Below are 27,995 nucleotides of genomic sequence, written 5' to 3'. Positions count from 1 at the left end.
AGGGTCTTTCCGAATGAGTCAGCTCTTCGCATCAGGTGGCCAAAGTTTCAGCTTCAGCCTCAGTCCTTCCAATGAATATTCGGGACTGATTTCCTTTCGGATGGACTGGTTGGATCTCCTTGCAGTTCACAGGACTCTCAAGAGTCTTCTCCAACACCACAGTTCAAAAGCATCAATTCTTTGGCGCTCAGCTGTCTTTACAGTCCAACTCTCATATCCATACATGACTACTGGAAAAATCATAGCTTTGACTAGACGGACTTTTGTTGGCCAAGTAATGTCTCTGCTTTTTAATATGCTGTCTAGATTGGTCATAACTTTTCTTCCAGGGAGCAAGCGTCTTTTAATTTCATGGCTGCAGTCACCATCTGCAGTGGTTTTGGAGCGCTAGAAAATATAGCTTGTCATTGTTTCCACTGTTTACTCTCTACTTCCCATGAAGTGTTGGGACCGGATGCCATGATCTTACTTTTCCGAATGTCGAGTTTTAAGCCAGCTTTTTCACTCTCCTCTTTCACTTTCATCAAGACGATCTTCAGTTCCTCTTTGCCTTCTGCCATAAGGGTGGTGTCATCTGCATATCTGAAGTTATTCATATTTCTCCTGGCAATCTTGATTCCAGCTTGTGTTTCATCCAGCCCAGAGTTTCTCATGATGTACTACTCTGCGTATTAGTTAAATAAGCAGGGTGACAATAAACAGCCTTGATGTACCCCTTTCCCGATTTGGATATTTGGCCTTGGAGTACAGAATGAAGCAGGGCAAAGGCTCATAGAGTTCTGCCAAGAGATCGCATCGGTCATGGCAAACACCCTCTTCCAAGAACAGAAGAGAAGATTCTACACATGGACATCACCAGATGGTCAATACCGAAGTCAGGTTGATTATATTCTTTGCAGCCAAAGATGGAGAAGTTCTATACAGTCAGCAAAATCAAGACCGGGAGCTGACTGTGGCTCAGACCATGAACTCCTTAGAGCCAAATTCAGACTGAGATTGAAGGAAGTAGAAAATATGACCGTATTTTACAGGAGAGCATTAAAAATACAATTTAAAAAAACTTATAAGCAATGCTCCAGAGTGGACAGTAAGCACACTAGACGCTGTACATCACCCAAAGTGTCCATGAAACTGGAATTAAAAAGCAAATTTGGCTTTAAAAACAGCCAAATAAAAATGGTAACAGTCATTCTAAAACAAACTGCAGAGCCAGGAGGAATGAAAAGATTGACAAGTATATTTTACAAAGGTTACTCTGGCACCAACGTAAAAAAGAACTTCAGGGTAGCAAAACTAGAAAGGAATATTTCAAGATTATAGGGGAGACAGTGAGTTATGCTGATAAGATATGACAAATGATAAGCAGGCAGAAAATACTGAACTTCCTGAGTGACTGGAGGTGGTATTTTCAAGGAAGTTTGGAGTCCAGGATTTTTCCTGCTCTGATGCTGTCTACTAGGATGGGGAGGACAGATGAAGGGATAGCTTACAAAGAGTCAGGGATGAGGGAAGCGTCAGGGACAATGCCTTCAGTTTGGGGTGTAATAAATTATTTTCAGGCATGCAAGGGACTCAGAAGAAAGGAGTTGGGTAAATACACTTGAATTAGACATAGATAAACTTATTCAGGTAAAACATATACTGTAAAGATAATTATTTGTAAAAGATACTGCTGCTGCTGCTAAGTCACTTCAGTCGTGTCTGACTCTGTGTGACCCCACAGATGGAAGCCCACCAGGCTCCCCCGCCCCTGGGATTCTCCAGGCAAGAACACTGGAGTGGGTTGCCATTTCCTTCTCCAATGTGTGAAAGTGAAAAGTGAAAGTGAAGTCGCTCAGTCGTGTCTGACCCTCAGCGACCCCATGCTACTAACCTGGTATAATTAATGCAAACCTAGGCAGAATTCTGAACTTTTGAAAATAAAACAATACCAGGGGAAGAAAGCTGTGAGGCTAAAATTGTCAATTATATATTTCAACATGTTTCAAGGATATAAAAATATACTGTTATAAATATATGCAAATACTCATTTCGGTCGTATTACCATAATAAGCATTTTTAAGTTTAATGAAAAGGTTTAATTGTAAAACACCAATTCAAGACGCGACAAGAAGACTCTCTTTTAAAATTGACCTTAAAAGACAAGTTTTAATTTGTCGAAGAGAAATGCTTATGTGAGGATGGAATTATGAGGCAGTTTAAAGTACTACTATGACATAAGAAAGAAATAGAAAGCCTATTTGAAAAGATCCCATTCAAAATGGAGGGAGAAATCAAAAGCTTTACAGACAAAGCAAAAGTTAAGAGAACTGAGCACTGCCAAACCAGCCTTTGTGGCTCAGAATCTGCCTGTAATGCAGGAGGCCGGGTTCAATCCCTGGGTTGGGAAGATCCCCTGGAGAAGAGAAAGGCTACCCACTCCAGTATTCTGGCCTAGAGGATTCCATGGGGTCACAAAGAGTCGGACACGACTGTGTGACTTTCACTTTCACACCAGCCTCACAACAAACACTAAAGGGATTTACAGCCAGTAAACACAAGAGAAAGGAAAGACCTACAAAAGCAAACCCAAAACAATTCAGAAAATGTCAACACGAACGTATATATTGATTATTACTTTAATGTAAGTGGATTCAATGCACCAACCAAAAGATACGGAATAGATGAATGAATAAAAAAACAACAGCCAAATATATACTGCCCACAAGAGACCCGCTTCAGACCTAGAGACACATACAGACCGAAAGTAAATGGATGGAAAAAGATATTCCATTTGAATGGTAACCAAAAGAAAGCCAGTGTGGCAATCCTTATTTCACACAACATAGACTTTCAAATAAAGAATATTATAAGAGACAAAGAAGGACACTACATAATGACCAAAGGATCGATCCAAGAAGAAGACATAACAATTGGAAATATTTATGCCCCCAACATAGAAGCACCTCAATACACAAGGCAAACACTAACAGGCATAAGAGGGGAATTCAATAGCAACACAGTCATAGTGGGGCACTTTAACACCCCCCTTACACCAATGGACAGATCACCCAAACAGAGAATCAATAAGGAAACCCAAAACTTCAATGAAACATTAGACCCAAAGGACCTAACTGATATCTTCATGACTTTCCATCCAAATGCAGAAGAATACACTTTGTTCTCAACTGCACATGGAACATTCTCCAGGATAGACCGCATCTTGGACCACAAATTTTAAAAACTGAAAATATATCACGTATCTTCTCTGGCCACAACACTATGAGAGCAGAGATCGACTACAGGAAAAGAAAAACGGCAAAAAACACAAACTCATGGCGATTAAACAATTCATTACTAAATAACGAAAAGGTTATTGAAGAAATAAGAAGGGAAATCGGAAGATTCCTAGAAACAAATGACAACAAAAACACGACCACCCAAAACCTACGGGATTCAGTAAAAGCACTTCTAAGACCAACCTGGATAGTATATTAAAAAGCAGAGACATTACTTTGCCAACCAAGGTCCGTCTAGTCAAGGCTATGGTTTTTCCCGTGGTCGTGTATGGGTGTGAGAGTTGGACTGTGAAGAAGGCTGATCGCCGAAGAATTGATGCTTTTGAACTGTGGTGCTGGAGAAGACTCTTGAGAGTCCCTTGGACTGCAAGGAGATCCAACCAGTCCATTCTAAAGGAGATCAATCCTGGGTGTTCATTGGAAGGACCGATGCTAAAGCTGAAACTCCAATACTTTGGCCACCTCATGCGACGAGTTGACTCACTGGAAAAGACTCTGATGCTGGAAGGGATTGGGGGCGGGAGGAGACGGGGACGACAGAGAATGAGATGGCTGGATGGCATCACCGACTCGATGGACATGAGTTTGAGTGAACAGGAGTCACTCAAGTTGGTGATGGACAGGGAGGCCTGGCGTGCTGTGATTCCTGGGGTCGCAAAGAGTCGGACACGACTGAGCGACTGAACTGAACTGAACTGATCTGAAGAGAGAAGTCGAGAGCAGCACAATCCTACCTCAAGGACAAGAAAAGCATTGAACAGGCAACACTCTACATTTAAAGCAGCTGGAAAAAGAACCAAAACCCCCCAAAGTCAGCCAAAGCAAAGAAATGGTACAGATCAGAGCAGAAATAAATGAAAAAGAAAATGAAGGAAACCATAGCAAAGATTAATCAGACGAAATACTGGTTCTTTGCGAAGATAAGCAAAATGGACAAACCACTCGCCAGGCTCATCAAGAACAGAAGGGAGAAAAATCAAATTGACAAGATTAGAGATGAAAAAGGAGAGGTTACAACAGACAACACAGAAATGAAGAGGATCATAAGAGAATGTTATGAGCAACAATATGCTAATAAGAGAAACAACTGAGAGGAAAGGGACAGATTCTTAGAAAAGTTCAAGCCCCCAAAACTGAATCAGGGAGAAATAAAAATTACAAGCAAGCCAATTACAAACACCGAAATGGAAGGTGTTATCCAAAATCTCCCAAAAACAAAAGCCCAGGGCCAGATAGCTTCACAGGGGAATTTTATCAAACATTTAGAGAAGAGCTAATGCCTAGTTTTCTGAAACTCTTCCAAAACACTGCAGAGGAAGGAACACTTCCAAACTCATTCTATGAGGCCACAATCACCTTGATACCAAAACAAGGCAGAGACAACCCAAAAAAAGAAAATTACAGGCCAATATCAGTGACAAACACAGATGTAAAAATCCTCAACAAAATTCCAGCAAACACAATTCAACAACACATTCCATAGCTCATACACCATGATCAATTCGGCCTTATGCCAGGGATGCAAGGATTCTTCAATATACACAAACCAATTTCAATGTGATGCACCATCTTAACAAACTGAAAACTAAGAACCATATGATCATCTCAACAGAGGCAGAAAAAGCCTTTGACACAATTCAGCACCTGTTTATGACAAAAGCGCTCGAGAAAATGGACACAGGAGGAACCTACGCCAACATAGTAAAGGCCATATAGGATAAACCCACGGCAAACACTATTCTCAATGAGGAAAAATGAAAAGCATTCCCTCTAAGATCAGGAACAAGACAACAGCTGTCCATTCTCACCACCATTACTCAGCATGGTTTTGGAAGTCCTAGCTATGGCAATCAGAGAAGAAAAAGAAAGAAAAGGAATCCAGATCTGAAAAGAAGGAAGTAAAACTCTCACTTTTGCAAATGACATGGTACTACACGTAGAAAACCCAAAAGAAACTATCTATTTTCTAGTAAAAGAAAATTACTAGAGCTAAACAATGAATTTAGCAAAGTTGTACGATACAAGGTCCATACACAGAGATCACTTGAATTCCTATATACGAACAATGGAAACTCAGAAAGTGAAATTAATGAGCCAGTCCCATTCACCACTGAAACAAAAGGAATAAAATATCTAGTAATAAACCTACCTAAGGAGACAAAAGACCTGTCTACGGAAAATTCTAAGACACCGAGGAAAGATAAGAAAGGCGACATAAACAGGTGGAGAGAGATTCCAGATTCCCGGGTAGGAAGAATGAATAGTGTGAAAATGACTATACTACCAAATGCAATCTACAGATTCAGTGTGATCACTTTCAAATTGCCAATGGCATTTTTCACAGAACTAGAACAAGGTCCACAATGGAATATTACTCAGCCATAAAGAGAAACACACTTGAGTCAGTTCTAACGAGGTTGGCAAACCTAGAGCCTATTCTCCGGAGTGAAGCAAGTCGGAAAGAGAAATATAAATATCATATACTATTTCGCACAGATATGGAATCTACAAAAATTCTGAATCTACAAAGGTACCGATGAATTTATTTCCTGGGCAGCAATGGAGAAACAGACATGGAGAACAGACTTACGGACATGGGGGGAGGGGGGGAGGGAGAGGGTGAGATGGATGGAAAGAGTAACATGGAAACTTACAATTCCATATGTAAAATAGACAGCCAATGGGAATTTGCTGTATGGCCCAGGGAACTCAGAAAGGGACTCTGTGACGATCTAGAAGCGTGGGATGGGGAGGCAGATGGGAGGAGGGTTTGGGAGGAAGGGGACATTGGGTGTACCTATGGCTGATCCTTGTTGATGTCGGACAGAAAACAACAAAATTCTGTAAAGCGATTATCCTTCAATTAAAAAATAAATACATTTTCCAAAAACCCCATTTATTTGAAAATTTCGTCGTTTTCTTCTTATTTCCCTGTAAACGGCACACTAACGGCTCTGATTTTCTATCTATGCCTTCTGCAACGGCAGATAAAGACTGAAGCAACAATTTGGATGTACGAAAATTAGTAAAACTACGATTATCCAAGTCGGAGATTTAAAAGTTTTCACATACATCTATGATTATCAATCAGGGTAAAATAGTCACATCAGGAAAGAACAAATGAGCTGAGAAAATCAAGCAACCACGATGGCTGAGTTTTAGATATGGAACAATTTGCATTTCAGTTTAACATGCATAACAAAGAACTGACATGCTAATTTAACACCTATAAATACTGAAGCTAATAAAGTTTCTTAAAACTGAAACCTAACTTAAAAATAACTTCTTAACTTAAAAAATTACTCCTTAAAAATAAACTTCTTTAAATTTTATTCTGTAATAAAATTCTTAAAATGGAATATACACATTACTAGAGATATTTTAAAAAGTAAAACATTATCTTTCTGAGATAATTTTACAAAGTCTGTTGGTAATGCTTCTTTGCTTATGATTTTATAACAAGTAGTCTACATAAGAAAAAAATCATGAATTGTGATTTCATTCATTTAATGGGTGTAATTGCCCATGACTTGCAGATATTAGGAAAAGATAAATCAGAATCTCTCGGCGGGAGGGGCGCGGGGGGACGTTCGACATCTTTTCTTTAAGACTGTTGCAGCTTACATTGTCTCATGTCATGAAGAGAGTTTAAGAATCTCATGTATATAATTATAAATTAAAATTTCAATAAAAGACAAGATAAAATGCTTACTTATTTCCCCTTTATTTTCAAAAAGATCCAAAACCTCCATCAAGATTATACCAAACCGGAAGATAAATTAGTTAAGTACATTAAGTATGTATCAAACACTAAGTTAGCAACCACAAGAAACAGAAGGGCCACAACTTCTTAATTTATCTGCTAAGGCCTAAAACAGAGCTCATCTAGAACTGCGTATGAATTAACGTTTTGCTAGATTAAATAGAAGACATCGCTTCATTAGTTTCAAAGTGAGAATTCTTTTAAAAACAGAACTCACTTCAAATTGAAATGAACTTCCAGAGGGAACCATATTCAATATAGATATATACATATACAAGCGTAACCAAGTCACATTGCTATACACCTGAAACTAACACAGTATTGTAAATGACTACACTTCAATGAAAGAAAAAAACAGAGACAACCATCAGCCTCAAAGACAACCACCAAAACAGCTAAGGAGCAAACGTTCTTTCAGTTCTTCACAAAAATCAGCTATATGCCATTCAGAAGAGTATAAGTACTGAGTTTTCACAACCTCACTTTCTCCTAAGTGGAACTGGAAATAACTCATCTCATATTTATAACATAGAGTACCTCATCCGACTTACCCCCACTATTTCGGTTGTGTTTCTAAAATAATCTGTTTCATCGTGACCTTCATTCCATCTCCTATTCATCTTATCTTTCTTAAATGAATTCTTCCCCTTCATCGCCCTCCCAGCTTCATATTCATCTAGCTGTTTTTCCTAATCGCTTTGTAATTTGTTTCTTTCATAATGGCATACTTAGTATGCCAACATTTATAAATCGGAATCATGCAGATATGTTGCTCTTATCACATCATTTCGTATCATGACTTTGAAGTCTTCCATTTCCGCGGTGGGATCCTTTTTGTCATCATAAGGATGAAGGGAACGGTGTGTGAGAAAGTACAGGGGAAACAGAGTTAAAAACAAAACAACTAACCTTTGCTAGACCAAGGCCTGCGGGAGTCCTGAGTGGTTCTGGAAGAGGCTCAGGCCTTGGGAAGGCAGGATGCGAGAAGCCCTGGACTCCAGGTGATGTTTTGGGAAAGGTTTCAACCACGTCTCCAATTTCACGATCAGAATTCTTGTCCTCAGAGAAGGTGGTACTCCCTGGCCTCACAATGCCACATTCTAATACAGTGAAAGCAGAAAGTACATGAGAACCTGGGTCGTTTCAAATCAGGGAAGAACACCAGGACGACAGTCTTCAAATAACTTACTGTTTCTCTTGAATTGCTGCAAAGCCTCCGTTAGCCTTGCTAAGTTTGATTTCGGGACATGCTGGAGAAGAAAATAAGAGCTTGAAGAATGACAAGTATCAACTCGGATAAAAGAATTATAACCTCCCCCATTCCTCTCTGATCGAACACAAAGAGCACAGGCTCTGCAGTCATTCAGATGTGGATTCAAACCCCAGTTCTGCCACTGACTGTCCTTCTCATGGGGTAAGCACTGTGACAGATGACATCAGAAGCCCCGGATGTTCCTCTCCTTACCCCTAACTGACTGCTGGACAAATACCATGACACCCACTAGATTATTTGCTCTGCCAAACTGTTGTAGAAAAAAAATTTATCCCTGGGAGTAGTTTAGAGTACTATTGAAAAACTAAGGCATTTAAATTAATTGCTACATTTCGAAATTTGCTTGCATGATTTCTATATGCATGAATTATCACTTGGGAAAGCAAATATGAAAGTTTAGATTTCAGTAGAACCTTATTTAGATAGGTTACAAGCGCAAACAGGATACGCTGCTTCTATTCTGTTTGTTAAACAACTAAAGACAAATGATTGTTTCCATTCGGCTCCTTCGAAGAAAAAGGGAAAAAAAAAAAAAAAAACAAGAGTAAACCTGTAGGGAAATGATCACGAATGAAAGCCACAAACACTAAACAGAACGCCGTAATCAAACATGTCCACAATAGACGCAGAGAGAGATGGACGGAAAGAACAGACCCTGAAGAAAAGTATTCTGCAAGGAAAAATGAGGTTAACAGTTAAAAAAAAAAGTGGAGGAGGGAAAAGAAACAGAGAGACATTCCTAGTCAAGTACAAACTTAGGGAAAAAAAAAAAGTATAACAAGGTTTGTGGAAAAACACATACATTTAAAATCCATATACAACAGATCAGTAATATATCAGGTTTCCTAAGGATATACTATGAACAAAGCCTCTATTTTATATGCTTTTATTAATATATAAATTATGCATCTATAATGTTCTTCAAGTTTTATGAAAATATCAACATACATTTATATAAAACATATTTAAGACAGAGGCTTTGGTTCATAATATAGCCCTAGTACACCGATCTGTATTACTCTGAAACTTTTTGTTTATAAACACTACCGCATCAGAGTTGAATTTTGCCACGATAAACAATGGCACTCGATTAGCCCCACATGGTCATCAGTCAGTACCTGAATGTTGTAAAGTATTACTTGAGAGAGAGAAAAATTGATTAACAAATATTCCTAACCATTCACTGGGAAAAGAACTGGTAATCAAAATTCTGAGGAGGACATATGGCTTGAAAAGAAACATTTAATGGAACACAAGATGGGGCTAAAAAGGTCAAAAATTTTACCCTAAAATTCTCATCTCACATTTGGTGGACACTGACAAAAATACTGTAACCCTTTGCTTTTCACGTAGTTCTTCTTTATTTCCTTGTTATGCAGGACCTCCTTCCTCAACATAACTACTTTCCCAGTTCTTCCCGAGAGCTTTTCGTTGTGGCAGATCTGCGGCCAGGACCTCGGGGATGGGACCCAGGCCGTGTTTGAGAGGGACATCGGTTGGGGCAGTGAATTCCTCTGCTCTGAGATGCCACTCGAGAACTCTGCAGAATGAAGGACAATCAACTTCAAGAGTGTCTGGCTTCTACCAACTGCTGGAGAAAGTCCACGGGGAGCATTCCTGCACCTCTCCAGGATGCCAGTTAACCACACCCGGCCTGGAGGACTCTACTGTGAGGGAGAACTCAGCTGGGAAAGCTGGAGCCAGCTCTGAGCTGTTCACGGGGCAGGTGGACTGGAGGGCTGACGGGCACAGAGGGAGGGGTCCACGACCCTCAGCCACCTGCCAGATGGCAACGGGGAATTTTTAGAGGAAAGCATGGCGCCATCCTCGGAAGCAGTTTCAGATGACTGAGTTAAATCATCAAGGGAATTCAGGTGATCACTTTGTTCTTTGACCTACACATGAACAATACTGTTTCACAATGTCCTTAAAATATGTATAAAATACACCCAGTGTACAAAGGTGATAAATCCCTTTCTCAAAGCAAAAGCAGAGGCTTCTTAAAAGAACAGGTTTTTATCAAAAGGATAACTTCATCAACAGAGTTTCTAAATTATGTTTTCAAAGTAAATGTCTCTTCAACAAAGGAAGATTTTCTATTTTGCCACTATTCCTTTTACGAAGTATTTTTTAGAGAATAATATATGTTAAAGTTAATTTTTTTCATTTTACTATACCTTCTTCTTTCCATTTGCTGTTTTCCTTACAGGCCTAAAAAAAAAAACAAATGATTCTTTTCAGGCTAAAATTTAATAACTCAAAAACATAAGCAATAACTAAACGTTTGTGTTTTATATGACATCCTTGCATTCATAAGTAATTTCTATAAAAGGATGAAACAATAAAAAAGAGTGGCATTAAAGGACAAAGAAAATGTATCTGTAATATTAATAAAACATTAAATTTAGATCAAAGGAAAAGGAAAATCCTAACATTACTCGCGTTATGTGATAGAAGCAGTATACCAGGGGTGTTTTGCAGTTGTCATTTTTAATAAGAACTGACTTTTATGGCAATAAAACCTATCTCGGAAGTATTCCCTAAGTCCTTATAAGAAAGAAACCCATTTTTTATCACGATGTTATTAGCTTTTTGAGGGCTTATTATGCAATGGCTATGCATTATTACAAGCATTTGACGTGCCTTAAAGGCATTTTAAGCCTCACGGTCATTCTGGGAGATAGGTAATATATTAGATCTTTTAGCTAGGAAGAAATGGAGCAAAGAAAGGCTGAGGCACTTGCCCAAGACCACACAGCAGTTCACCAACACCCCCGAATTCAAACCCAGGAAATCTGGCCTGAATGCTGCTGTTCCAAAATATGCTCAGAAAGTGATACTGAAAATTCTTTTTATTTATTTATTTAATTGGCTTGAGCTTGAACTTTTTTTTTTTTTTTTGGAGGCTAATTACTTTACAATATTATATTGGTTTTGCCATACATTGATATGAACCCGCCCCGGGTGTACATGTGTTCCCCTTCTTGAACCCCCCTCCCACCTCCCTCCTCCTCCTATCCTCCCTCCGGGTCAAGTCTTTTTAAGTAATATGATACCACATGAATCTATATTATTATCTCATGTCTAGCTATAACTACAAATGATAATTCTGAATCTATAAACCTATTTCTAACAAAACAAAAAGACTTTAGATGTAGGCAATATTGGAAATCGACTTTCAATAAAGATTTGCTTTTTGTAAAGAAATTCATCAATACACATTCATTCAAGCATTCTGCTGTTTCTTTACGCTTCCGACATACACTTGTGGAGCACACAGTATGTGTTAAGGACACTTTCAGTACAGGAAGCATGGTTTTTCTCATTTAGATCTTTATCATCCGAAGTAATAAACTGTACAAGATTGTTAATTGTTTCTACTGAAAATAAACAAAATCCTCCCCTTTTGAATGAAGTTAACATGATGTGATGTTTCACAGTACTTACAAAATCAGAGCTACCCTCGATGATACTATCAACTAGAATCATCAAGGAATGATTAAATCCTATTCAGTATAACCTAAATATCTGTAAATTCATGATTATATAATTTTTAAAAATCTATGTATGATAGAATGAACTTAAGTAATCATCTACATATTCATTTACATAAGAATATTATGCTTCAGAGCCAATGAACAAGCCCTTCCCCAAAACTACATATGCACAGAAGTACATATGTACATAATAAAGCATGTACAATAATAATAATGTACAGTTAATTTATTGTCATAGTTTAAAGATAATGTCATACAATCAATAGGCTTTCTAATATTGGAAATGCAAACAAGATTAAACTCAATAAACACTTCCTCCGCTGGCTCATTTCCAACAGCATACACACTCTACCAGCTCCCCTCTTAATATAAAACAAGAAACTCCTTTGAACTCCACATTCCTCTTCAATTACCATCCAGTTCTTCATTGCCTGCCCCAGTAAATATTCCCTACGGAGCTGTTTCCGTGTATTCACTACAGTCCAGCTTCCGAGTGGACTATTTACTGAAACGACTTCCGGCCAAAGGCACGGGTCCTCTCCGTAACCTTTCTGCGGTGTTCATCCAGTAGAGTTGAGGATTCTCTTCTCTTGGCCTGTATACTATATTAGGCTGCTCTATTTCCAGAAGAAGTATTCAGTGCTAATATTTCTTCCCCTAGAAATAAAGAATCTGTCCGTGTTACCTGCCATCCTCTCGATCCTCTTTCCTCGAAATGCTCTCACCATTCACATGCAGCAGACCACCAGGCAGTGAATCGGTCTTTCCAAATATTGGTGCGATCACACATTCTTCCTGTGTCCAGTTGCCATTGTTCTTTTTCTCTATTTCCTTCCTGGGCACGCCAGGATCGCTACTTTAAAAAATCCACAAAAAAGCCAATGTTTTCAAATAATTCAACTAATAAAGAATAAGAAAACAATTCTTGTAAAATTCCAACTCTTACCCATCTTAAGTCATTAATTAATTCACAAAACAGTTACGAAGTACCAACCATATGCAAGAAAACAAATTCTTCCTTCAAACACAGATATACAATTATGATACAATATGATATGTAAGAGTTGACATATGAAAGTCATAAGTGGAATAAGGAAGGATTCACAGAAGAAGTGAAGAGAGGAGGCCAAAAGGAAGAGAAAAGTGAGAAATCATTCCTATACTGGGAGATTAGAATGTGAGCACACAGGTCAGGCACACAACATCTAGGTTGTTTCCTAGGAACCTGGAAGGAAAAGTACAAAACACATGAAGGAAAGTAGAGAGATGCATCTGGAAAGACACTGGGAAGAACCTCAAGGGCGACACTGAAAACCTGGAGTCCACTGGCTAAACACAATGATTCTTAGACATAGGAGCCATAATTAGATTTACACTATATTTTTTGTTTTGCTTTTAAATACGGTAATGTTTAATTTCGGAATTTCCCTGGTTCTCCAGTGCTGAGGAATCTGCCTGCTAGTGCAGGGGGCACAGGTTCGATCCCTGGTCAGAGAAGATAGCACATGCCATGGAGCAATGAATCCTGTGCTCCACAACCACTGAAGCCAGCACCCTAGAGCCCATGCTCAGCATCAAGAGAAGCCACCACAATGAGAAGCCCAAGCACCACAGCTGCAAAGACCCAGCGCAGCCAAATAAATTAAAAAAGAAAAAAAACCCTCAGAGAGAAAAGTAACAATTTAGATGGTTTTCAGAATGACAAGTGGCACATCCACCATGAAAGAGGAAATCAAATTTAGCGAGGCTGGGGGCAGTTTACTCATAAACCACCCACATGGGTGATGTCAGCCTCAAGGATGAAAGGCAGGTGCCTCGTCAGTCCTCCTGCCACCAACAACAGTTTGGCCTCCATCCATGGACACACTCAAAGTGCTAGGAGAAAACTGCCAACCAAGAGCGCTCTATCCAGAAAAGCTGTCTTTCAGATGAAGGAGAAATAAAAACTTTCCCAGACCAAAAAAACCTGAGGGAGCTCATCACCACTAGTCCCGCCTCATAAGAAACGCTGAAAGAAGTCCCCAAACTGAAATGACAGGATGCTCATTAGTGACACGAAATAAATTTAAACATACAACACACTGTTTAAGGCAAGCATGCAGTCAAATCCAGAATACTCTACTACTGTAACATGGTGGTATGTTAACAAAGTAACTAGTATTAAGGCTAAAGGATGAGAGGATTCAAAATAACCGTCTCTCTAGTAAAATATAAAATTCGTCAATCACAAGCATTAGCTCAAGTTAGAAATGATTTTACGGGAAAATAACAAATGACCTACTGTTGCATATTGATAGAGGCTTCCCTATCAGAACCTTCATTCTGTATGGCGGGAAACTCCTGCTTGTGGTTTCCTCCACTCTTTCTCTGCTGAATCCATCGACTCTCAGCAGCAGCATGGCACACGTTGTCAGATACTTCCACTTCACTACTTTTCTGCTTCTTTTCTTCTTCAACCTTTAATGAAAGTTTGACACTAAGAACAATTGCTATGACTTAATTCTAAAGACTCTGTTTTCAATTCATTATTTGACTCAGCATTTGCCCTGATGTTAAGTGATAAAGATATTTTTGTGCTTACATTAATTTTATCACTTACAAGTCACTGAAATTTTTGTAAAACGTGCTTCTTTCTGTTTGAGGGAAAGAAACAAAATTCCCAAAATTTCAAGAAAGGCTTTCTTAATAAGATACAATTATTCACACCCAGTCTTCCCCATCTGACTGGCAGAGATAGAGACATAAACACACACAACATCTGCCCTCTTCGGTCTTTTCCACCTGGATTTTCCATGAAACAGTCAGATGTAGAGGATGTGACACCTTAGTGCCTCAGAGACAGAAAGCAATCTTTCTACTTTCTGCACTAAAGCTATTCCTTTCCCACTGCCTTTTCCAATTCTTTTGTCACTGGGATCCAGGCGATAGCAATAACCTGATGGTGTTCACTGAGATATACGAACCAAAGCTTACCGAAACACAAGGAGCAGAATGAAACTGAGGAGGTCTTAGTTAGTGTGGAATTCTGGAATATAAGTAACGCTTCCCAACTCCACATTCAATAACCATCAAATTTTATAGCTACAGGGGATAGAAATAACTATCTACCTTTGCCCCACTATTTACCAATAACAGCTTTAAAATAAAAAAAGGTTAAATGATTTGTTCAAAGCCCCCAAAGTGGCATTCCCTAACATTTTATGGCACTCAAAGAGATGATACAATTCTGTAATCTTGAATCCAATAAAATTACCAAACGAATTCCTCAAATGAATCAGGTAAGTGAAAAGCGTGACTTTGCCAAAGTAATTTAATTCGTAAGTTGGGGGTAGGGTTTATTCTCTTTTTTCTTTAAAGGAGAATAGCTACATTTTCTTGTTTTTTTGTCTTACACGAAAGAGCAAGCAAGTTTAAAAATCTGTTATGGAAGAAAGAAATAACTCACAGCAACTCAAACTTCCGTGGTTTTTTTTTTTTGGGAGATAAACACTTGATTTTTTTTTTTCTTTTTTTACTGAGGGTTGATACTACCATTGGGCTTCCCTGGTGGCTCAGATGTTAAAGAACCTGCTTTCAATGCAGGAGACCTGGCCTCGATCCCTGGGTTGGGACGATCCCGTGGAGAAGGGAATGGCTATCCACTCCAATGATATTTTGGCCTGGAGAAATCCATGGACAGGGGAGCCTGGCCAGCTACAGTCCATGGGGTCGCAAAGAATCAGAGACGACTGACCAACTCTCACACACACATATACTACCTATGTGACAAAATCACACATGTCAAAACTTACTACATTTTAGTAAACAACATAGTGAAGAGGACTCTCTCAAAAGAGACATCTGAGAGTGGTGATTAAAGCATAGGTGGGAGCACATGTACTGGTTATTACAAACATCCTGAAGTGGCCATGTTGGATATCTAAGTGCCCAGGGACTGAGGAAAGCAGAGAAGGTCACGCATATTCAACCACAATGAAGAGATTAGTGGAAATGTGTGTTTCTGTCCCTTCTCGCAGTTTCTGCTTTCTTCCCATTCTGTGGAAATGCAACTTATATTTAAGCCAACAAAGTTAAAAAGAAAAAAAACACTGCAAAACCCTAGCTGATCACTGTCCTTAAACACTTTCCTCGGTGCTTATTCTGGCTCAGGACGTTACATGGTGTGTAGCTACATGAGTTTCCCAGTCCATATGAAAGACTGACAGAGACAGAATTAGACTGATTGAAGGACAAAAGCCATGAAAACAGTTTCCTGAATTCCTATTATTTGGATGGCAGAAATAATCTATTTCTACACAAGTACCTATTTAGATAACCCCACTTTATGCATAAGTAGAAAATCGAAATGGACCAGATCATCCTGAAAGGGAGAAACCAAAGCAAGAGCAAATGAACCTCTACCTCTTTTGGAAGCAGAATGTTCTCTTTTTCTGAAGCTAACAACACTACTTGCACCATGTCTATTGCGTTCTTACACCTCTGCATCAGTTCAGTTCAGTCGCTCAGTCGTGTCCGACTCTCCGCGACCCCATGAATCACAGCACGCCAGGCCTCCCTGTCCATCACCAACTCCCAGAGTTCACTCAAACTCATGTCCACAGAGTCGGTGATGCCATCCAGCCATCTCATTCTGCGTCGTCCCCTTCTCCTCCCGCCCCCAACCTTTCCCAGCATCAGAGTCTTTTCCAGTGAGTCAACTCGTCGCATGAGGTGGCCAAAGTATTGCAGCTTCAGCTTTAGCATCAGTCCCTCCAATGAACATCCAGGACTGATCTCCTCTAGAATGGACTGGTTGGATCTCCTTGCAGTATAAGGGACTCTCAAGAGTCTTCTCCAACACCACAGTTCAAAAGCATCGATTCTTCGGCGATCAGCTTCCTTCACAGTCCAACTCTCACATCCATACATGACCACGGGAAAAACCATTGCCTTGACTAGACGGACCTTGGTTGGCAAAGTAATGTCTCTGCTTTTTAATATACTATCAAGGTTGGTCATAACTTTCCTTCCAAGGAGCAAGAGTCTTTTAATTTCATGGCTGCAATCAGCATCTGCAGTGATTTTGGAGCCCAAAAAAATAAAGTCTGACACTGTTTCCACTGTTTTTCCATCTATTGCCCATGAAGTGATGGGACCAGATGCCATGATCTTTGTTTTCTGAATGTTGAGCTTCAAGCCAACCTTTTCACTCTCCTCTTTCACTTTCATCAAGAGGCTTTTGAGTTCCTCTTCACTTTCTGCCATAAGGGTAGTGTCATCTGCATATCTGAGGTTATTGATATTTCTCCCAGCAATCTTGATTCCAGCTTGTGCTTCTTCCAGCCCAGCGTTCCTCATGATGTACTCTGCATAGAAGTTAAATAAGCAAGGTGACAATATACAACCTTGACGTACACCTTTTCCTATTTGGAACCAGTCTGTTGTTCCATGTCCAGTTCTAACTGTTGCTTCCTGACCTGCATACAGGTTTCTCAAGAGGCAGGTCAGGTGGTCTGGGATTCCCATCTCTTTCAGAATGTTCCACAGTTTATTGTGATCCACACAGTCAAAGGCTTTGGCATAGTCAATGAAGCAGAAATAGATGTTTTTCTGAAACTCTCTTGCTTTCTCCATGATCCAGCAGATGTTGGCAATTTGATCTCTGGTGCCTCTGCCTTTTCTAAAACCTGGCTGCAATTGTTCACTGAGATACACTTTGGCTGCTCCGTGACTCTTCGGTGGAGAAGAATTCCCATCTTCTAATTCGGGTTCCACGCTTTCATCGTCACTAGCCCTGCAATTATCTGCATGCAGTAGCTTCTGGAACCAGCCCTGTATTGGTTTGCTTTTCTTATCGATATTTTTAACGACTGCAGGAGTACCGTGAGGTTTTATTTGAGTTACGTCTTTCATCTAACCGGAGCAGACAAGCCACAGACTAGACTGATGTGTCTCTCCGATGTCTAACTTCCGACTAGTGGGATTTTTGCCTCATATTGTCTGACATTGTCATATCAAACCCTTGGTCTTCTTTCACTTCAAATGTAACTACCTGGTCCCCTACTTGTTTATTTTCAAAATCATTATAAAAACTCTCCTCATTTTTGATAAACACAGGTTCAATATCTAGTTCATCACTTTCAAGGTCTATTTTATTTTCACTGAAAAGAAGCTTTGAAGGTGACTGACAAGCGTATCCCGGGCACCCATAGTCTATTCGAGGCAGAGACATACGGAAACAAACAAGAGCAGAAGAGTATCCTCCGACAGCTCTGCAGCTGAAGCGGACAGAGCACAGGAAGGCCACCAAGGAGAGAGGAGGCAGGTGTACCTGCGAGCTCAAGGACCGCTGTGACAAAGGGCTGTGTCTCAGAAGATGGAGAGTGCAGAGCCGGGGGGGTGAGGGGCTTCTAGAAGGGCGGCCCGAGCCAACACATGAGGTGCGCAACAACGTTGACAAGTCACGTGGAAAACCAGATCACAGGTACTGGGAACTGAATAGAGAGACAAAACTGGAGGAACAGGTTCAAACAGGAAAAAGCAGGTGTCATCTTCTTCCTCCCGGTGACAGGGATCTACTAAACAAGTAAAGGCATCACATCATCACAAACATATTTTGTTTTCGGTGGTGCCACGCTTTTATTCAAATGACGGGAAAGACTGCACTGCACTAGGAAGTAGCAAGTTCAGTTTAGTTCAGTCATTCAGTTGTGTCCGATTCTCTGTGACACCATGGACTGCAGCACGCCAGGCCTCCCTGACCATCACCAACTCCCAAAGTTTACTCAAACTCATGTCCGTTGAGTCGGTGATGCCATCCAACCATCTCATCCTCTGTCGTCCCCTTCTCTTTCTGCCTTCAATCTTTCCCAGCATCAGGGTCTTTCCGAATGAGTCAGCTCTTCGCATCAGGTGGCCAAAGTTTCAGCTTCAGCCTCAGTCCTTCCAGTGAATATTCGGGACTGATTTCCTTTCGGATGGACTGGTTGGATCTCCTTGCAGTTCACGGGATTCTCAAGAGTCTTCTCCAACACCACAGTTCAAAAGCATCAATTCTTTGGCGCTCAGCTGTCTTTATAGTCCAACTCTCATATCCATACATGACTACTGGAAAAATCATAGCTTTGACTAGGCGGACTTTTGTTGGCCAAGCAATGTCTCTGCTTTTTAATATGCTGTCTAGATTGGTCATAACTTTTCTTCCAGGGAGCAAGCGTCTTTTAATTTCATGGCTGCAGTCACCATCTGCAGTGGTTTTGGAGCCCAAGAAAATATAGCTTGTCATTGTTTCCTCTGTTTCCCCATCTACTTCCCATGAAGTGTTGGGACCGGATGCCATGATCTTAGTTTTCCAAATGTCGAGCTTTAAGCCAACTTTTTCACTCTCCTCTTTCACTTTCATCAAGACGATCTTCAGTTCCTCTTTGCCTTCTGCCATAAGGGTGGTGTCATCTGCATATCTGAAGTTATTCATATTTCTCCTGGCAATCTTGATTCCAGCTTGTGTTTCATCCAGCCCAGAGTTTCTCATGATGTACTACTCTGCGTATTAGTTAAATAAGCAGGGTGACAATAAACAGCCTTGATGTACCCCTTTCCCGATTTGGATATTTGGCCTTGGAGTACAGAATGAAGCAGGGCAAAGGCTCATAGAGTTCTGCCAAGAGATCGCACTGGTCATAGGAAACACCCTCTTCCAAGAACAGAAGAGAAGATTCTACACATGGACATCACCAGATGGTCAATACCGAAGTCAGGTTGATTATATTCTTTGCAGCCAAAGATGGAGAAGTTCTATACAGTCAGCAAAATCAAGACCGGGAGCTGACAGTGGCTCAGACCATGAACTCCTTAGAGCCAAATTCAGACTGAGATTGAAGGAAGTAGAAAATATGACCGTATTTTACAGGAGAGCATTAAAAATATAATTAAAAAAAAACTTATAAGCAATGCTCCAGAGTGGACAGTAAGCACACTAGACGCTGTACATCACCCAAAGTGTCCATGAAACTGGAATTAAAAAGCAAATTTGGCTTTAAAAACAGCCAAATAAAAATGGTAACAGTCATTCTAAAACAAACTGCAGAGCCAGGAGGAATGAAAAGATTGACAAGTATATTTTACAAAGGTTACTCTGGCACCAACGTAAAAAAGAACTTCAGGGTAGCAAAACTAGAAAGGAATATTTCAAGATTATAGGGGAGACAGTGAGTTATGCTGATAAGATATGACAAATGATAAGCAGGCAGAAAATACTGAACTTCCTGAGTGACTGGAGGTGGTATTTTCAAGGAAGTTTGGAGTCCAGGATTTTTCCTGCTCTGATGCTGTCTACTAGGATGGGGAGGACAGATGAAGGGATAGCTTACAAAGAGTCAGGGATGAGGGAAGCGTCAGGGACAATGCCTTCAGTTTGGGGTGTAATAAATTATTTTCAGGCGTGCAAGGGACTCAGAAGAAAGGAGTTGGGTAAATACACTTGAATTAGACATAGATAAACTTATTCAGGTAAAACATATACTGTAAAGATAATTATTTGTAAAAGATACTGCTGCTGCTGCTAAGTCACTTCAGTCGTGTCCGACTCTGTATGACCCCACAGATGGAAGCCCACCAGGCTCCCCCGCCCCTGGGATTCTCCAGGCAAGAACACTGGAGTGGGTTGCCATTTCCTTCTCCAATGTGTGAAAGTGAAAAGTGAAAGTGAAGTCGCTCAGTCGTGTCTGACCCTCAGCGACCCCATGCTACTAACCTGGTATAATTAATGCAAACCTAGGCAGAATTCTGAACTTTTGAAAATAAAACAATACCAGGGGAAGAAAGCTGTGAGGCTAAAATTGTCAATTATATATTTCAACATGTTTCAAGGATATAAAAATATACTGTTATAAATATATGCAAATACTCATTTCGGTCGTATTACCATAATAAGCATTTTTAAGTTTAATGAAAAGGTTTAATTGTAAAACACCAATTCAAGACGCGACAAGAAGACTCTCTTTTAAAATTGACCTTAAAAGACAAGTTTTAATTTGTCGAAGAGAAATGCTTATGTGAGGATGGAATTATGAGGCAGTTTAAAGTACTACTATGGAGAAGACTCTTGAGAGTCCCTTATACTGCAAGGAGATCCAACCAGTCCATTCTAAAGGAGATCAATCCTGGATGTTCATTGGAGGGACTGATGCTAAAGCTGAAACTCCAATACTTTGGCCACCTCATGAGACGAGTTGACTCACTGGAAAAGACTCTGATGCTGGGAAAGGTTGGGGGCGGGAGGAGAAGGGGACGACGGAGAATGAGATGGCTGGATGGCATCACCGACTCTGTGGACATGAGTTTGAGTGTACTCCGGGAGTTGGTGATGGACAGGGAGGCCTGGCGTGCTGTGATTCATGGGGTCGCGGAGAGTCGGACACGACTGAGCGACTGAACTGAACTGAACTGATGACATAAGAAACAAATAGAAAGCCTATTTGAAAAGATCCCATTCAAAATGGAGGGAGAAATCAAAAGCTTTACAGACAAAGCAAAAGTTAAGAGAACTGAGCACTGCCAAACCAGCCTTTGTGGCTCAGAATCTGCCTGTAATGCAGGAGGCCGGGTTCAATCCCTGGGTTGGGAAGATCCCCTGGAGAAGAGAAAGGCTACCCACTCCAGTATTCTGGCCTAGAGGATTCCATGGGGTCACAAAGAGTCGGACACGACTGTGTGACTTTCACTTTCACACCAGCCTCACAACAAACACTAAAGGGATTTACAGCCAGTAAACACAAGAGAAAGGAAAGACCTACAAAAGCAAACCCAAAACAATTCAGAAAATGTCAACACAAACGTATATATTGATTATTACTTTAATGTAAGTGGATTCAATGCACCAACCAAAAGATACGGAATAGATGAATGAATAAAAAAACAACAGCCAAATATATACTGCCCACAAGAGACCCGCTTCAGACCTAGAGACACATACAGACCGAAAGTAAATGGATGGAAAAAGATATTCCATTTGAATGGTAACCAAAAGAAAGCCAGTGTGGCAATCCTTATTTCACACAACATAGACTTTCAAATAAAGAATATTATAAGAGACAAAGAAGGACACTACATAATGACCAAAGGATCGATCCAAGAAGAAGACATAACAATTGGAAATATTTATGCCCCCAACATAGAAGCACCTCAATACACAAGGCAAACACTAACAGGCATAAGAGGGGAATTCAATAGCAACACAGTCATAGTGGGGCACTTTAACACCCCCCTTACACCAATGGACAGATCACCCAAACAGAGAATCAATAAGGAAACCCAAAACTTCAATGAAACATTAGACCCAAAGGACCTAACTGATATCTTCATGACTTTCCATCCAAATGCAGAAGAATACACTTTGTTCTCAACTGCACATGGAACATTCTCCAGGATAGACCGCATCTTGGACCACAAATTTTAAAAACTGAAAATATATCACGTATCTTCTCTGGCCACAACACTATGAGAGCAGAGATCGACTACAGGAAAAGAAAAACGGCAAAAAACACAAACTCATGGCGATTAAACAATTCATTACTAAATAACGAAAAGGTTATTGAAGAAATAAGAAGGGAAATCGGAAGATTCCTAGAAACAAATGACAACAAAAACACGACCACCCAAAACCTACGGGATTCAGTAAAAGCACTTCTAAGACCAACCTGGATAGTATATTAAAAAGCAGAGACATTACTTTGCCAACCAAGGTCCGTCTAGTCAAGGCTATGGTTTTTCCCGTGGTCGTGTATGGGTGTGAGAGTTGGACTGTGAAGAAGGCTGATCGCCGAAGAATTGATGCTTTTGAACTGTGGTGCTGGAGAAGTCTCTTGAGAGTCCCTTGGACTGCAAGGAGATCCAACCACTCCATTCTAAAGGAGATCAATCCTGGGTGTTCATTGGAAGGACCGATGCTAAAGCTGAAACTCCAATACTTTGGCCACCTCATGCGACGAGTTGACTCACTGGAAAAGACTCTGATGCTGGAAGGGATTGGGGGCGGGAGGAGACGGGGACGACAGAGAATGAGATGGCTGGATGGCATCACCGACTCGATGGACATGAGTTTGAGTGAACAGGAGTCACTCAAGTTGGTGATGGACAGGGAGGCCTGGCGTGCTGTGATTCCTGGGGTCGCAAAGAGTCGGACACGACTGAGCGACTGAACTGAACTGAACTGATCTGAAGAGAGAAGTCGAGAGCAGCACAATCCTACCTCAAGGACAAGAAAAGCATTGAACAGGCAACACTCTACATTTAAAGCAGCTGGAAAAAGAACCAAAACCCCCCAAAGTCAGCCAAAGCAAAGAAATGGTACAGATCAGAGCAGAAATAAATGAAAAAGAAAATGAAGGAAACCATAGCAAAGATTAATCAGACGAAATACTGGTTCTTTGCGAAGATAAGCAAAATGGACAAACCACTCGCCAGGCTCATCAAGAACAGAAGGGAGAAAAATCAAATTGACAAGATTAGAGATGAAAAAGGAGAGGTTACAACAGACAACACAGAAATGAAGAGGATCATAAGAGAATGTTATGAGCAACAATATGCTAATAAGAGAAACAACTGAGAGGAAAGGGACAGATTCTTAGAAAAGTTCAAGCCCCCAAAACTGAATCAGGGAGAAATAAAAATTACAAGCAAGCCAATTACAAACACCGAAATGGAAGGTGTTATCCAAAATCTCCCAAAAACAAAAGCCCAGGGCCAGATAGCTTCACAGGGGAATTTTATCAAACATTTAGAGAAGAGCTAATGCCTAGTTTTCTGAAACTCTTCCAAAACACTGCAGAGGAAGGAACACTTCCAAACTCATTCTATGAGGCCACAATCACCTTGATACCAAAACAAGGCAGAGACAACCCAAAAAAAGAAAATTACAGGCCAATATCAGTGACAAACACAGATGTAAAAATCCTCAACAAAATTCCAGCAAACACAATTCAACAACACATTCCATAGCTCATACACCATGATCAATTCGGCCTTATGCCAGGGATGCAAGGATTCTTCAATATACACAAACCAATTTCAATGTGATGCACCATCTTAACAAACTGAAAACTAAGAACCATATGATCATCTCAACAGAGGCAGAAAAAGCCTTTGACACAATTCAGCACCTGTTTATGACAAAAGCGCTCGAGAAAATGGACACAGGAGGAACCTACGCCAACATAGTAAAGGCCATATAGGATAAACCCACGGCAAACACTATTCTCAATGAGGAAAAATGAAAAGCATTCCCTCTAAGATCAGGAACAAGACAAAAGCTGTCCATTCTCAGCACCATTACTCAGCATGGTTTTGGAAGTCCTAGCTATGGCAATCAGAGAAGAAAAAGAAAGAAAAGGAATCCAGATCTGAAAAGAAGAAGTAAAACTCTAACTTTTGCAAATGACATGGTACTACACGTAGAAAACCCAAAAGAAACTATCTATTTTCTAGTAAAAGAAAATTACTAGAGCTAAACAATGAATTTAGCAAAGTTGTACGATACAAGGTCCATACACAGAGATCACTTGAATTCCTATATACGAACAATGGAAACTCAGAAAGTGAAATTAATGAGCCAGTCCCATTCACCACTGAAACAAAAAGAATAAAATATCTAGTAATAAACCTACCTAAGGAGACAAAAGACCTGTCTACGGAAAATTCTAAGACACCGAGGAAAGATAAGAAAGGCGACATAAACAGGTGGAGAGAGATTCCAGATTCCCGGGTAGGAAGAATGAATAGTGTGAAAATGACTATACTACCAAAAGCAATCTACAGATTCAGTGTGATCACTTTCAAATTGCCAATGGCATTTTTCACAGAACTAGAACAAGGTCCACAATGGAATATTACTCAGCCATAAAGAGAAACACACTTGAGTCAGTTCTAACGAGGTTGGCAAACCTAGAGCCTATTCTCCGGAGTCAAGCAAGTCGGAAAGAGAAATATAAATATCATATACTATTTCGCACAGATATGGAATCTACAAAAATTCTGAATCTACAAAGGTACCGATGAATTTATTTCCTGGGCAGCAATGGAGAAACAGACATGGAGAACAGACTTATGGACATGGGGGGAGGGGGGGAGGGAGAGGGTGAGATGGATGGAAAGAGTAACATGGAAACTTACAATTCCATATGTAAAATAGACAGCCAATGGGAATTTGCTGTATGGCCCAGGGAACTCAGAAAGGGACTCTGTGACGATCTAGAAGCGTGGGATGGGGAGGCAGATGGGAGGAGGGTTTGGGAGGAAGGGGACATTGGGTGTACCTATGGCTGATCCTTGTTGATGTCGGACAGAAAACAACAAAATTCTGTAAAGCGATTATCCTTCAATTAAAAAATAAATACATTTTCCAAAAACCCCATTTATTTGAAAATTTCGTCGTTTTCTTCTTATTTCCCTGTAAACGGCACACTAACGGCTCTGATTTTCTATCTATGCCTTCTGCAACGGCAGATAAAGACTGAAGCAACAATTTGGATGTACGAAAATTAGTAAAACTACGATTATCCAAGTCGGAGATTTAAAAGTTTTCACATACATCTATGATTATCAAGCAGGGTAAAATAGTCACATCAGGAAAGAACAAATGAGCTGAGAAAATCAAGCAACCACGATGGCTGAGTTTTAGATATGGAACAATTTGCATTTCAGTTTAACATGCATAACAAAGAACTGACATGCTAATTTAACACCTATAAATACTGAAGCTAATAAAGTTTCTTAAAACTGAAACCTAACTTAAAAATAACTTCTTAACTTAAAAAATTACTCCTTAAAAATAAACTTCTTTAAATTTTATTCTGTAATAAAATTCTTAAAATGGAATATACACATTACTAGAGATATTTTAAAAAGTAAAACATTATCTTTCTGAGATAATTTTACAAAGTCTGTTGGTAATGCTTCTTTGCTTATGATTTTATAACAAGTAGTCTACATAAGAAAAAAATCATGAATTGTGATTTCATTCATTTAATGGGTGTAATTGCCCATGACTTGCAGATATTAGGAAAAGATAAATCAGAATCTCTCGGCGGGAGGGGCGCGGGGGGACGTTCGACATCTTTTCTTTAAGACTGTTGCAGCTTACATTGTCTCATGTCATGAAGAGAGTTTAAGAATCTCATGTATATAATTATAAATTAAAATTTCAATAAAAGACAAGATAAAATGCTTACTTATTTCCCCTTTATTTTCAAAAAGATCCAAAACCTCCATCAAGATTATACCAAACCGGAAGATAAATTAGTTAAGTACATTAAGTATGTATCAAACACTAAGTTAGCAACCACAAGAAACAGAAGGGCCACAACTTCTTAATTTATCTGCTAAGGCCTAAAACAGAGCTCATCTAGAACTGCGTATGAATTAACGTTTTGCTAGATTAAATAGAAGACATCGCTTCATTAGTTTCAAAGTGAGAATTCTTTTAAAAACAGAACTCACTTCAAATTGAAATGAACTTCCAGAGGGAACCATATTCAATATAGATATATACATATACAAGCGTAACCAAGTCACATTGCTATACACCTGAAACTAACACAGTATTGTAAATGACTACACTTCAATGAAAGAAAAAAACAGAGACAACCATCAGCCTCAAAGACAACCACCAAAACAGCTAAGGAGCAAACGTTCTTTCAGTTCTTCACAAAAATCAGCTATATGCCATTCAGAAGAGTATAAGTACTGAGTTTTCACAACCTCACTTTCTCCTAAGTGGAACTGGAAATAACTCATCTCATATTTATAACATAGAGTACCTCATCCGACTTACCCCCACTATTTCGGTTGTGTTTCTAAAATAATCTGTTTCATCGTGACCTTCATTCCATCTCCTATTCATCTTATCTTTCTTAAATGAATTCTTCCCCTTCATCGCCCTCCCAGCTTCATATTCATCTAGCTGTTTTTCCTAATCGCTTTGTAATTTGTTTCTTTCATAATGGCATACTTAGTATGCCAACATTTATAAATCGGAATCATGCAGATATGTTGCTCTTATCACATCATTTCGTATCATGACTTTGAAGTCTTCCATTTCCGCGGTGGGATCCTTTTTGTCATCATAAGGATGAAGGGAACGGTGTGTGAGAAAGTACAGGGGAAACAGAGTTAAAAACAAAACAACTAACCTTTGCTAGACCAAGGCCTGCGGGAGTCCTGAGTGGTTCTGGAAGAGGCTCAGGCCTTGGGAAGGCAGGATGCGAGAAGCCCTGGACTCCAGGTGATGTTTTGGGAAAGGTTTCAACCACGTCTCCAATTTCACGATCAGAATTCTTGTCCTCAGAGAAGGTGGTACTCCCTGGCCTCACAATGCCACATTCTAATACAGTGAAAGCAGAAAGTACATGAGAACCTGGGTCGTTTCAAATCAGGGAAGAACACCAGGACGACAGTCTTCAAATAACTTACTGTTTCTCTTGAATTGCTGCAAAGCCTCCGTTAGCCTTGCTAAGTTTGATTTCGGGACATGCTGGAGAAGAAAATAAGAGCTTGAAGAATGACAAGTATCAACTCGGATAAAAGAATTATAACCTCCCCCATTCCTCTCTGATCGAACACAAAGAGCACAGGCTCTGCAGTCATTCAGATGTGGATTCAAACCCCAGTTCTGCCACTGACTGTCCTTCTCATGGGGTAAGCACTGTGACAGATGACATCAGAAGCCCCGGATGTTCCTCTCCTTACCCCTAACTGACTGCTGGACAAATACCATGACACCCACTAGATTATTTGCTCTGCCAAACTGTTGTAGAAAAAAAATTTATCCCTGGGAGTAGTTTAGAGTACTATTGAAAAACTAAGGCATTTAAATTAATTGCTACATTTCGAAATTTGCTTGCATGATTTCTATATGCATGAATTATCACTTGGGAAAGCAAATATGAAAGTTTAGATTTCAGTAGAACCTTATTTAGATAGGTTACAAGCGCAAACAGGATACGCTGCTTCTATTCTGTTTGTTAAACAACTAAAGACAAATGATTGTTTCCATTCGGCTCCTTCGAAGAAAAAGGGAAAAAAAAAAAAAAAAAACAAGAGTAAACCTGTAGGGAAATGATCACGAATGAAAGCCACAAACACTAAACAGAACGCCGTAATCAAACATGTCCACAATAGACGCAGAGAGAGATGGACGGAAAGAACAGACC

At 39.9% G+C, this 27,995-nt stretch overlaps 1 protein-coding gene across 1 annotated transcript in view; it reads right to left on the bottom strand.

Moving 5' to 3' along the window:
- Nucleotides 1-27,995, bottom strand: part of LOC129556201 (ankyrin repeat domain-containing protein 26-like) — a 125,378-nt gene that overhangs the window by 55,999 nt on the left and 41,384 nt on the right. Inside the window, exons 16-22 of the mRNA XM_088844315.1 lie at nt 27,256-27,316; nt 26,976-27,166; nt 14,093-14,268; nt 12,497-12,667; nt 10,492-10,525; nt 8,231-8,291; nt 7,951-8,141 (exon numbers count right to left, since the gene is read on the bottom strand). Of these exons, the coding sequence (XP_088700441.1) occupies nt 7,951-8,141; nt 8,231-8,291; nt 10,492-10,525; nt 12,497-12,667; nt 14,093-14,268; nt 26,976-27,166; nt 27,256-27,316 (885 nt within the window). The remainder of the gene's footprint in view (nt 1-7,950; nt 8,142-8,230; nt 8,292-10,491; nt 10,526-12,496; nt 12,668-14,092; nt 14,269-26,975; nt 27,167-27,255; nt 27,317-27,995) is intronic.

The sequence above is a fragment of the Moschus berezovskii genome, chromosome 15, assembly GCF_049115385.1.
Source record: "Moschus berezovskii isolate FMDL1 chromosome 15, NW_MosBer_1.0, whole genome shotgun sequence".
NCBI lineage: Eukaryota > Metazoa > Chordata > Mammalia > Artiodactyla > Moschidae > Moschus > Moschus berezovskii.
The sequence above is the reverse complement of the archived record's forward strand: the minus strand, read 5'-3'. Positions and strand labels throughout refer to the sequence as shown.